Genomic DNA, 13,112 nt, shown 5'->3' on the forward strand with positions numbered 1-13,112 from the left:
CAAACAGTCCTTCTCAGGACTACACTCACCCGGACGATCGTACTTTACTTAATAGTGTTCAGAGTGTTTGCATGAAAACACAATGATACATGTATATAGCGCACGTGCGAGCAAGAAGAAGTTATTGTGCATGTAAATAGACATTCTGTAATTTTAATTAACGACTTTGTCATAGGGACATGTATGAAATGTCATAGATATTTAGATATACCCGAGCCGAAACAAGCGCGCTACGCATGAATATACCTCGTTCTTTAATTCACGAGCAGAAATAAGCCCGCTACGCAAGAATATATCTCGTGAGTTAGCTTTCATAAATATGAATTTACCTCGTGAGTTAGCTTTCATTTTGCGGTTCGGTTAATGAGCTGTGCTACATAATTACGCTTTTAGCGACAGTGTCAATCTCAGTCGTTTAACTAAACTTACACTTCATTGTTCATCGACTACGGCACTGCGGTAGCAGTCGTTCAACTAACTTAGACTTCAAGCACTAGACTTCATTATTCATCGACAACGGCACTCCGACACTAGGTCTTGAATGTTCTGCGATTTTTCGCACCTTTCGCAATTTTCGCAAAAATCGCAACACTTTTGGAGGACTTGTCTTCTCTAGCTTTTCGGTGTTCTGCGATTTTTGCGATTTTTCGCTAAAATCGCAAAAATCGCAACACTTTTGGAGGACTTGTCGTCTTTAGCTTTTGAGAGTTTTTGCGATTTTTCGCAATTTTCGCAAAAATCGTTAAAATCGCAAAAATCGCAACACTTTTGGAGGACTTGTCTTCTCTAGCTTTTCGGTGTTCTGCGATTTTTCGCTAAAATCGCAATTTTCGCATTTGCGTGCAAACCTGGACATATCTCAAATGAGCGACACTCATTCTATCAATATTCTTTTTGATGGTATCCTTCTTTTGAGACCCTAGCTTCCTCTTCCAGGAAATGGCAAGCTCTTCTCGTTGGAATAGGACGTTCTCTTCGTGAAGAAGTTGACGAGCATCTGTTTCCAACATGCCGGTCTTCCGCAGCGTCCATGCAATGTCGACCATACCGTGAATAGTAGTTTTATCCAGGGAATGTGTTGTTGGATCTCTGCTGAGTTGCTCCGCCTTTTCGATCCAAAACTCTCTGCGCCTTTTCTCTAATTCACTCCTTGCACCAGCGATTTCGGAATTTGTGAACACTTTAAGACCCTTCATTTTGGCATTTTTGTATGAGTTTGATGTTAAAACATCAAACGCATCTAAAACATCAAAAGGAGTCGGCGCTTTTATTTCTTGTTCCTCGGTAGATGGTGGTGTCGATGCAGGCGTTTCAGGGTACTTTCCTTTGGAGACGACGTCTAAACAGCTTGAATCTTCATCGTCTGTAGAAAATGCAATACGGTGCAAACAAGTGAATTCAAACAAACAGTAAAGGCTGATATTTGCTATTTAAAGAAGTAGAAAAGAACACCTTCATGGTTTTTTTTTTTTTTGGTGCCTCGCACTAGTCAGTTCCCCATTTCTTTTTGGGTAATTTAACATATAACGTATTTTGATATGTTTGGTTCAGGAAATATCGGGAAATGAAATCCTTCTATCCGTTCCCGTGAAACTACTTTGTGGTTCATAAATGACAGCTTCAACTTGAGTATGGGCAGGTGATGTTTCATGCTGGGTCAAACATTCGCCGCCGGGTCATGTACGGTTTGGGCTGATTCGACCGCGGTCCCCGCCCTGCGTTTTGGCTACTATAGCTCCCCCAAGGATGACTCAAGGGGATAATAATATTAAGTTTGCAGACTTTGTAGCGCTTGTCTGTGGATGTAAATTCAGGACTTCAACGGGGTTGAAGTCCTGAATTTTTCAGGCTTCTCTACGCAATTGCAAAAATTGCGCTCATAACTGCGAAGATCATAGTTTCACTTGATTTCATATCCGCAGTTCATATATGATTCATTTCATATACCATTTCATCATAAAAATATGTCCCACAAATGCAGACAGCTATGGTCACTGTTTTGTTTTGTATTTTTTTTTTGCAATAAATAGCAAACATCAAAACTTAATTGCCGGTGACAATGAAAGAATAAAGGCGTTCCAAACTAAATCGTCCTTTTCCAGTTAAGCAAATTCCGCTAAAAAAAGGGCAAATAAGCATGTTAAACAGCACATTTCCGACAGAATACTGGCGATACAGGGTATTCTACAATAACTAAGTGACACACAGTTCAAAACTTGACCACTTTATTATGTTTCTAACGGAAAGTACAGTTTTTTTGACATCTAAAAAGTTATAATTGTTCCGGACTGCGTTTAAATGTCATCAGAGGACATTCAACTCTTTTTGTCAGTTGAAATCTCTGTGGAATGCTTGAGTTATATCATCTTTATTGCTATGTTATTTTTCATGTTTAACTTATACATTCGGAATTGAATCTTTTGTATGCAGAATAAAACAACGAATTCATAATAAATGTAAGGGATTGAACAACGCTTTGCACGGTTGTGTTCAAATTTAAGTGTTAGTACCATTTAAGGCTTCAAGTGTGCCATTTTCTGCACCTATTGCATTGGAAAACACTTACTCGACGGCTCGGGAGACTTTAACGTCATTAACTGTAAGCCAAGTCAAACTTAAAGTTTTGGCTCCAAAAGCGGGTTCCAACTAGTGCTATCCGTTGGCAAAATGGGCATTTCACGTGAATAGAAATCGGAATTAAGATTGCTCTGAAAAGGACCCAAAAGTTTACATCGTCTTCCACAATTCACGGTAGGAAAAAAAGTAAGTACTTTGGGTCGAAAAATCAGGCTCGAAAAATAAGTATCGTCGGCTACAATCAACAAATGGTAGACTGAAAGAAAAATTTCGGGTCCGAAAATCGGAATCCAAACAATTATTATCCATGGTCGTCCGCAACCCATAAATGGTGGACTGAAAGAAAGAGTTTGGTTCCGAAAATTGGGCAAAAAATGCCTTATAGTTAATAGTCTTCATAAGAAAAAAAAAAAAGGAATTATGGGTCCACAAATCGGACTGAAAAAGCAGGTTCCAACTAGTGCTATCCGTTGGCAAAATGGGCATTTCACATGAATAGAAATCGGAATTAAGATTGCTCTGGAAAGGACCCAAAAGTTTACATCGTCTTCCACAAGTCACGGTAGGAAAAAAAGTAAGTATTATGGGTCGAAAAATCGGGCTCGAAAAATAAGTATCGTCAGCTACAATCAACAAATGGTAAACTGAAAGAAAAATTTCGGGTCCGAAAATCGGAATCCAAACAATTATTATCCATGGTCGTCCGCAACCCATAAATGGTGGACTGAAAGAAAGAGTTTGGTTCCGAAAATCGGCCAAAAAATGCCTTATAGTTAATAGTCTTCATAAGAAAAAAAAAGGAATTACGGGTCCACAAATCGGACTTAAGTGAAACTGATTTTTTCTGAGAAAAAAAGTGAAAGTGTAATACCCTGCGGAATCCATTTAAAACGGGCAGTGTGATGCGATCGCATGCGCAGTATTTTTCACACGCAGAGATTTTAACAGACGTTAATTTTTTTGCTTTTTTTTCTGTTTAAGTCTAGACTAAATACGGCTTTAGAAAGGCACTAAAATGCTGATTTGGAGTCCAAGAAATAAAATCGAACACAAATATGATGCCATGTTTGTTTTCTGCGTGGCAGGTGAATTCAGTGAAGTATGATTGGGAACACTGTCGGCGGTTCAAGCACTCGCACTCTGGGATAAACCAGACATATCATCAAAACATGAAATTTCAAAGCTGAAAGAAAGGACATTTCTTTCCAAGAGACGACTTTGAAGTCGAAAGACGACAAGCAGCGAAGAAATTCACCCGTGTTTTACGACTCTTTTACTCACTGATTGAGGTTTTATAATTTGTGCAACATATAAACACAACCAGTGCATACATTTCCTCTCATCGAAATGCAGCTTTTTTTTTCAAAATATCTAAATAGACATTTTAGAGCGAAGATAGTAAATATGTTATCAACAAACGATGATGTGGTGGTCTCTAACATTTAAGCGACTGGCTAGAAAGCAAATACGAAGTTGGACTTCGATCCTTGGTAATAGTGAAACAGCTTGTGCTTCGACTACACCATACGTTGAATTTCTCATGAATTCACGTCTTAAAAAGTTTCTCTTCATTGTAGATGCTGTATTTGGTATTTTGACTGCTCTTCTTTTGCTTTCTTGAGGATACTGAATCACTATTTGTCTGCTTTTAGCTCAATGGAGCACAGAACCAAAACGAAAATATAGTGATTTATTTTTCTGAACGCCACAGGACATTTAATTCACTAAAGTGACCACGGGTGGCTTTGCTTGTGAAAGATATTCACTCCCTACACACTCCTTTGAAAAAGTTGGCAAATTGCATTTTAAAAAAACATAACATATCACCGTTTTTAGCGGAATTTTCCTAGAATGAAAAATGACGATTTAGTTTGGAACGCCTTAATATGATGGGATATTTATAATTTATCATCAATTAAGTGTTAGAATTTACCATGTTCAATTGATGTTTAAAGTAAAATAAAGAACTTAAAATACCTTGTTTGGAAGAACTGGCATTCTGATAAGAAGACGGAATCAGCTCCACTAAGTCACTGCTTTCTGCATTCGCACCAGCTAGGGACGTACATTGTAGTAGTGTCTTTTCGCCAAACTCTGCCAACGACAAAAACAGTGCCATCCCCAAAGACACCAAAGCAGTCCTCGTCATCAATCTCAGTGCCATCTATTTCGAGGAAAACACGGACGTCCTGAGTTTGTAATCCTAATTTCTGTTGAGCTGCAATAAAAAGAGTTGACATTTCAGCTTTGTAATTATCGTCGATGGGCTGCTGTGTTCGATAGGGAAGTGCAAAATGCGGAGGAGATGGCAAAAATCAAATTCAGCTCATACCTTTCTCAACAAATTCTTTCAGGGAATTTGCATAAACAGCCTTTCGAACAGATCTCATCGTGGCCCATGCTTTGAAAAAAGGCATCTCTCGGTTTCTGATAGCTGCGATAGCTCACACTATTAAGTACGAGGTAAAATAGCCCTCAAAATATACTTGACACACTAGGTCTGTCTAAGCCATAACAAATCGGGCCCTTTGACAGCAAAAAATAATTGAAGTGGTATTTTGTATTTCATTGGTGAAATAATATATTAAACAATGACATGCAGGCCAGTAGGGAGGGGAGGTGCAACAGGTATCCTCGCACCCCTCCCCCAGGCATGCAAGCTCCGTTGGTCCACCTTTTTAGTGACCAAAAAAAGTGAATAAACAGTATTTTTCTATTCCAACTAAGTAATTGTGTAGTAATGTATATTCCATGTTTGATTAGCAGCCGTCAACGGAAATTTCAACAGTTTAGTCAACAAATGATTCTTTCATCGTTTTTTCTGGATGCGATGTCTAGGCATGTCTGGAATTCTATTGTTGCATGTTACATGCAGATAAAAACACTTCACCTTGTCAATCCATGGATCATACCTTTCTTCGAAAACTGTCTCGAAACTGAAGAAACTGAAAGTGCCATCAGTGAAGATTTCCCAGCTGCAGATTTTTACGAGATGCAAGTTTCTCTATTTAAAATCTTGAAGATTAATCTACAAGTTAAAGATAAATGATAAATGTGCGACCTTTTCAACTACTTTTTAAATAATAAATATATTTTCTCGTGATGTATGTCAATTAAACTCTCATCAAAACTCGAAAGAATAAAACGAAGTGGAACGCTACCAGTGGAGTGCATAATTCTAAAAACGCGCAGTGGCGGCCTGCCGTGGGCACAGATTAACGCCATCAAAAAAATCGAAATCGCGAGGTCTTCTGTATTTAAATCAACAGCAGGTTGAAGATCAATTAGAAGTAAGCTGCTTTTATAAGTCAGTTTCCATGGCTCTTTTCGTTTTGAACATAAGGCCATCCCCTTTTTTTTTCGTTTACCGTCGAATGCGTTTCCTGATATCGGGTTGATCGGTCGGATTGAAAAAACAAAGACTAAAAAAAATCATAAGCATTCTCGGAATCGCAGCCCTGGTAACCCCAGCATATAATAGCTGTGGAGCCAGGAAAACAACAAGACAATCAGTTGGTGAAGGTTGTTGCAAAATTAAGACAGCGAGGGGAAAAGGATCAACCACCGAAACTCCTATGCTACATAAAATGGCTTAAAAACGTCGTTAGCTTTTTTTGTTTTGTTTTTTTTTTTTGTTTTGGGTCAGTCGGACGACGTGAAAAGGAGAAAAAAAAGGGGATGGCCTAACACATTAATTTTTGAATTTCCGAGTTTTAACTTCGCATGACACCAATGTCAGTTGATGTCTGGTTGGAAAAAATATCTTGCCTTGAGACTTTCAGCAGTCTTGACGTTTCAAGTATTATGAAAGAGAGTTCAAGGATTTGAAAATATTCAAGTTTTAATGTTCGCGTTTGGCTCTAGTCTAGAATAAGTATGCCTTTTAAAGGGAACCTCGGCTGAAAAACAGTTTTGGTGTCAAAACTTACTTGGTACCTCACTTTAACAATCCCTGTGGTTTTGAGTTAATATTTCATTTCATGATTCGAATGCGGAGTGTTTGTTTTTGACTTTCAAATCTCCCGCTCGCCGCCATGTTTTCTTTCGCAAAGGTTTGTGGGAGTTTGTGACGTCAGTGCGTTGTCGGATAGTGTCGCAATATGGCTTCCGCAGAGGAATTTGTTGTTACTCCGTACAATTTTGAGCCAGAATACGAAGAAGGCGAAGAAAGCAGTAATTCGAGTGAAAGCGAGTATTCAGATGGCAGCTATGAAGAAGTTTTCGGTCGGTTAGTCACTCTGGACTGGTGTAAATGTTCGCACTGCGCGGCAGCAACATTAAACCACCCGCGAGAATGTCTGTGTTACAAAGAAATTGCTGAAGCATCGGCTTTAACGGACGCAAACAGCGAGCTGATGACGTGCATAATTCACCACGATAATTTTAGAGCAGTTTGTTTGAATCGAGCGGTCTTGAAAACAACCCTTGTTCACATAAAACATCTGGTGCAAGGCATGGAATTTTCCGCTTCAGAACCCCCCAATGAGTATGTATTGAGTAAAATTTTTTTTTTGATTTTTGTGACTCAAGTGTAAACTTATTAAAATATATTTTGACTGTTTTACATCAAGTGTATTTGTTTTTGGGACTACTCTGCCTCTGATTATTGGGTTAATGAACATAAAGTAACGTTAATTTTTTGTCTGCATAAACAATTATCAATCCAGACATTGTTCGACTGTCTATAGTCTCTTGTTTAGCTCTGCCATACATTCATAAATACGTACATAAGCCATAAGCTTATTAAAAATATATGTTGCAGTCTGTCTATTGTGTGGACCTGTCATTTTTTTTTTACTAAAATTACTAAATAAGTCATTCAAGTATTTAATTTCCAAATCTTTCTTGTCTAAATGACATATAAGGTGATTTGACAAACAGGTTTCTTCAGAGTAAAATAAAAACTTACATGTTATTAAATACATGAAACATGAGAATCATTCTCACTTAAAAGTTTTAATGCACCTTAACTGAACTGTCTAAGATGATTTTAACAAGCATACAAAATTTATTATCTACATTTGCAGAACTTGTCGTTGGTTGGCATATTCACAGTTTGTTTATTGGGTTCATGGAAAACTGGGAAGAGGGAACAGGAAGATTATACCAGCATGTGTTGTAAATGAGATTCGCAAGACATTTCCATCCGCTGATGGAATATACACTGGCTTTAAGTATTCAACGCTCAACATAATACCAGAGTCCTAGAGGGGTACATTGTGTAAAAGTGAGGTCCTGCCAGGGTGGCTATTCAGAATTTATAAACGTCCCTTGTTGGCGATTTCCTGGCCTGCTTGACTGATTTTCACTATCCTATTGGCATTGACTTGACTCTACTGTTGTTTGTAACTATTTCATTTGGGTGCTGTCGGTACTTTCTGTCCATGTAGCTTGTTGCAATTTACCCTGGCAGGAGCTTGTAGCTTGATGGGGACATAGTTTTTCAGTGAGTTATTAACCCATTGACTCCCAGGGGTTCCCCATTGACGAGTAAAATCGTCTGGTGTTAGACAGAGTAAAATACTAAGTCTGGCCGGTTTCGTCCGGTTTGGTCAAGTTAAAATCAAGTTAAAATCAAGTTAAAGTCAAGTTAAAATATCATGCTGTTTATAGTATTTTCACAAATGACTTTCAGTCCTTGACATTCTGACAAATTAAGAAAAGTGTAAAATGGATTTTTTATGTCTAAAACAGCCAGTAACAAAACGTTTTGCAAAAATATTGTGGCACAGAATATAACAAAATATTTGCGTAACAATATTTTTAGATAATGCTGTCACGTTGTTGCAGATTTGCAATTAACCCATTGGCATCCAAACCAGCCGAAACTGGCCAGACTTAGTATTTTACTTTGTCTAACGCCAGACGATTTTACTCGTCAATGGGGAACCCCTGGGATCATTCCCCATTGACGAGTAAAATCGTCTGGCGTTAGAGTAAAATACTCTGGCGTTAGACAGAGTAAAATACTAAGTCTGGCCAGTTTCGGCTGGTTTGGATGCCAATGGGTTAATTGCAAATTTGCAAGAACATGACAGCATTATCTAAAAATATTGTTACAGCAAATATTTTGTTATATTCTGTGCCACAAAATTTTTGCAAAACATTTTGTTACTGGCTGTTTTAGACATTGTTTACCTTAAAAAAATCCATTTTACACTTTTCTTAATTTGTCAGAATATCAAGGACTGAAAGTCATTTGTGAGAATACTACAAACAGCATGAGATTTTAACTTGCAAATCATATTTGTCTTTCAAGCAAAATGAGACCTACTGGTAACAGTAAGAAAATATAGGAAAGTATTTAACTTCATTTCTTGTCTAAGGAATAAACAAAGTCTGACAGTGTTAATGATAACCCACAGCTAAGACAGTCCTTTTTTGCATTACATAGCCCATCTGCCAGTCTACTTGGTTAGTTGATAGTGCAATTACAAGTCATCTTTTTTACTTTTAAATCTAGAAAGGCTAATTCATACATCTTGTCTGGGGGGTCTTTGGAGAGGTGCCATGATGAGTCTAGTGTCACTTGGTTTGCTTGTGACACTTGGACGCTGTCCACCCTCTTTGTGTGATGTAACTTTGCTTGCTGACTCAGTTTGCTGAATGGCACCACACAGCATTTCCTGGAGGTAGCTGTAGTCTTTTGCCTCCAGCACAGGATCAGCATCATATCTCTTTTTTACCTTGCTCCAGGCAAGTTTAAATCGGAGCTCCCCCTCCCGTTCACCACTTTGGATTTGTGCCTGAAACATTACAAGAATAATCGTAATACAGAATCCTGTATCACTTTTTGTTACATGTAGCTGATTTATCAGACTTGTAAAATAAGGTTAATTTAAGTGATAAAGGAAATTTAGCTTCAAGTCCTAATGTTGTAGCATTGAAAAGTAAGAATAAGCAACTATTTATGATTTACATAAAAACCTTCAAGCTCTGTTTCATCACAGGGTTAAAATAAGTGGAGCCATGCCCCCACCCCCCCCCCCCAAAAAAAAACAAACAAACAAGAAAAAACAAAATGTTCTTCAGCTCCACAGAAGTCATACATGTGCTGTTGCATTTGGAAAGTAATAACTGATTAACTATTCACATGAGCACAGACATGTACTGTTCAATTTTGGACACCATAATTGGATAAACTATCCTGAATAAAAGGACACTCAAGTGAAAAAAAAAAGAAAAAAGGTGAACACTACATGCTACAGTCTTACCTGTTGCCTCGAGGCATTGTTATTATGATCAAGAGCAACAAGCTTGGTTGCTTCCTCCATCACCTTGTGGGAATAGTGTGTGTGTTTGGGAAGGTGTTTGAGGTAAAGGGAATGGTATGCTTCAAGTGCTGTGGTACGTACACAGTCAGTGAGATGAGGAAGAGTCTTCAGCAGCCTTGTGTCGTGAACAATTTTTAGCAGTTCATTATGTGGTGGAGAACCTGGAGTTAGCCACTTTTTTCGTCGCATGCCTTCATCAAGAGCATCATGCTGACATTTTTTGAACACTTTGTTGCTTGGAAAGTCATGTCTATTTACTACATGGTTTGTTATTCACAACCATCTCTCCTTCAGGTTTTCTGCATCACCCTGGCAAGTCTTTATACTCCACCAAAAGTGATTTGTAATTGAAGGAACCCATTGGCCCAACTTTTCACAACCCTTCTTTTTTGAGGATGTCCTCAGTTTTTTTTGGACGTTCTTGCAGAAATGCCATGGATCAATATGATGTTTTTTATCTTTTTGTTCCTCCCTCATGTATTTCTTAATTTGGGGATGGGAATCAGTTGAAACCCCTGCCACATCTACCCCAGCCTCCTCAATGGTGTTGAGTGTTCCTATAAAACCTTTCTTTTCCATGGCATTTGAGTTTTTAACCTCGCATACTGACACAACTTTGAAGTCCACAATCTTGTTACTTTTGACATCTAACATGGTATAAGTCCCATACTTAGCACTGTGACCTGGAGAGTCATGGCGCCCATTGCCGGCTAGTGTCACTGGCTCCCCCCTGTCTTTTAGACTGTTAAATACCCTGTTTTGTTCAGTCTGCCAGTAACTGTCAATGACAGGGAAGACATATTTTTCCCTCAAGGTATAGTAGCAATCAGCTCCAATAGACTTTAAATTTATTGCAGAAGTAAACTGCTGAAATTTGGCAAATTGAATTCCACTGAAAAATAAACCAGCAGATAGTGCTAAATTTCCTTCACCTTTCACTCCCGGGATGGAAGGCTGTGATTGCCAGGAAAAGGTACAACCATTCAAGCAATTTATTTTGACAGAGTACTGGGTCCCTTCATTTTCTCTTTCCTCAATCTCCTTTGTGTTCACTGGAGAACCACATTTTGGACAGAATTGGAATAATTCTCTAAGATTGTCTTCATAAACAAGCAAAATTCTTTTAGCACCAGAAGTATTGAAGCATTCCTCATTTTCATCTACACTTGGTGCTGTACTTGTTTGAGAGGACTGAGATGAGTATTCATAATCAGGATCACAGTCGATAGCAACACTTTTACTTTCTGGGGATGGTGGGCAGAAATTAAGCTCATCAGAATCAATAGAGACAATTTCAATTTCTTGGTAGGCTGGTGGAGAAAAATTAAGCTCATCAGAGACTTCTGCTTCTTCAGCTAGGGTTGCATGTAAGGGAGCAATTTGTAAAGCCTCGTCGCTGCTGTCTTGTTCCTTTAAAACTTGAAAGGAACAGTAGCAATGTTCACTGAATATTTCCAGGGCAACATCTAATGGAAACTGCATGCCTGCATTGACCATGATCCCACAACGACTTTCACGTTTCTTATACTCGGTCTCTGAATTACATGTTTCAGCTGGGCTTGTTAAATTAGAACTGGTGTGTGTGCATTCCAAGTCACAAGAAACAGTTTCACATAAAACATCAGAAGAAACAGTGTCAAAAGAAGGAATATTAGAGGAAACAGTTGTTGGACTTGTGGCTACAGGTCTTGGGCTTTGCTCTAGAGAAGTCCCAGGTGAAACATCAGAACAAACAGTGTCAGAGGAAACAGTTGCTGAACTTGTACTAGGAATATGCCCTTGAAAAGTGATAGGTTGAAGCTCCAACTTGGTCCTTTCTTCCAAGCACTCAAGCTCATCTATAATCTGTCATCCGCAACCAAAAAATAAATTTAATTTTACCTATTTTAATTTTATATTGATATCAATTCTGTTTAAAATGTCAAATGCTTCAAATGCTTCAATACTTCCAGATATAAGACAAAACATACTAGGTGACCTTTCAGAAATGTTTTCAGACTTTCAAAACCGGGCATAAGTAAATAAATAAATAAATGACCAGACAAAGGAATTTGTAACAAGCTTATTTTATTACAGTAAGCCATTACAAATAACGTCATGTGAGCCTTTTTCAGTGATCAAAAAAGCTTTCTTATACTTCAAATACATTATTTTTTACAAAATCGTATGTTATTCTCACCTCCTGATGCTTCCGTTTCGCAGCTCTGGCTACACTAGTAACACGTGCTTTGGGTGCCGGTTTGTGTGAGAAAATAGTTGGAACGGCATCTTTTTTAAGCTTTCGCTTTGATCCTCCCAGCAACTGATTCTGTAGATCTACACTTTCATCAAAACAAGTGAGATCAAAATGATCCGAGCAAAGGTAAGGACACTTTGGTAAATTCTCAATCGGACGGCCAATGGCAACTAGCCATTTCTTACGTAGTTCTTTTTTATCATTACTGGGAATCCAATGAAATGTGACGTTTTTTTCGACCTTTCCTTTTTCCTTCTGTTTTTTTTACTCATTGTTGCACCCATAGGCGCAACAGTGCGGCATGTCGAGTACTTTATCTTACAATTCGGGACACCATGTTGAAAGTCGACAACGCACTGACGTCATAATCTCCCAGCAAACCTTGCGTTAAAAAAATGGCGCCCCACAGGAAATTTGAAAGCAAAAACATGGACAATTCGAAGACGAAGCATTCGAATAAACAAGCAAATCCGTGACTTTTAACCGGCAAAACGGATTTAGGCAAAGGTAAATTTATAATTTTGGGCAAAAGTGTTTTACAGCCGAGGTTCCCTTTCAGTTTTATTTTTGTTTGAATGGCAAACGAGTTTAACAAATTCGGTTTCCCGCCAGCCCGGCATGACTATTCCGGGGATGGAGGGTGGTGGGTGAGGCGTAGGGGTAGGGGGTGAAGGGTACCATAGCTGAAACAACCCAAACCTTTGCAAAAATGCTAACCTTAGGCCTATCCATTATCTACAGCATAGTGTTTAGGCCTAAGCATTTTTGTAAAGGTTTAGTTTGTTTCAGCTATAGTACCCTTCACCACCTAACCCCACCCCTACCCCTCGCTAAGGGGGCTATACAGACTATGGTATGTATCTAAGCTAGGATTGCTTTTCAATGGTAAATCATGTCAATGTTCTTGGTTAAGTCCAGTGTATATCGCCCAAGTGGCATAAGTCTACTAAATTTTTTGATATGACTAAAAACGAAATTAATTTTTGCCACGTATTATTTTGTGGGTTTTTTATTCTGTGGGAACT

General features: G+C 38.5%; 2 protein-coding genes across 2 annotated transcripts; both read right to left on the reverse strand.

The window, feature by feature from the left end:
• Positions 1 to 815: 815 nt before the first annotated feature.
• Positions 816 to 5,606, reverse strand: LOC138036365 (uncharacterized). The gene is made up of 3 exons (XM_068882678.1): positions 5,490 to 5,606; positions 4,555 to 4,617; positions 816 to 1,363 (listed from the first exon to the last, which is right to left on the reverse strand). The coding sequence occupies exons 1-3, from the start codon at positions 5,533 to 5,535 to the stop codon at positions 816 to 818; spliced, it is 657 nt and encodes a 218-aa protein (XP_068738779.1). The 5' UTR covers positions 5,536 to 5,606.
• Positions 5,607 to 8,552: 2,946 nt separating this feature from the next.
• On the reverse strand, positions 8,553 to 12,296 carry LOC138036357 (uncharacterized). Its single transcript, XM_068882673.1, has 3 exons — positions 12,031 to 12,296; positions 9,792 to 11,696; positions 8,553 to 9,323 (listed from the first exon to the last, which is right to left on the reverse strand). The coding sequence occupies exon 2, from the start codon at positions 11,346 to 11,348 to the stop codon at positions 10,125 to 10,127; it is 1,224 nt and encodes a 407-aa protein (XP_068738774.1). The 5' UTR covers positions 11,349 to 11,696; positions 12,031 to 12,296; the 3' UTR covers positions 8,553 to 9,323; positions 9,792 to 10,124.
• Between the last annotated feature and the right edge of the window lie 816 nt (positions 12,297 to 13,112).

This window comes from Montipora capricornis, unplaced genomic scaffold (assembly GCF_036669925.1).
Source record: "Montipora capricornis isolate CH-2021 unplaced genomic scaffold, ASM3666992v2 scaffold_479, whole genome shotgun sequence".
Lineage (NCBI taxonomy): Eukaryota > Metazoa > Cnidaria > Anthozoa > Scleractinia > Acroporidae > Montipora > Montipora capricornis.

What these genes read in the sequence shown, in the direction of transcription:
- LOC138036365 (XM_068882678.1), bottom strand. Translation starts at nt 5,535, where the DNA reads ATGGCACTTTCAGTTTCTTCAGTTTCGAGACAGTTTTCGAAGAAAG. An exon ending in GAGACAGTTTTCGAAGAAAG is followed by an intron (nt 4,618 to 5,489) that starts GTATGATCCATG and finishes GTGCGAATGCAG; the next exon opens with AAAGCAGTGACTTAGTGGAG. An exon ending in TGCCAGTTCTTCCAAACAAG is followed by an intron (nt 1,364 to 4,554) that starts GTATTTTAAGTT and finishes CATTTTCTACAG; the next exon opens with ACGATGAAGATTCAAGCTGT.
- LOC138036357 (XM_068882673.1), bottom strand. Translation starts at nt 11,348, where the DNA reads ATGGTCAATGCAGGCATGCAGTTTCCATTAGATGTTGCCCTGGAAATA.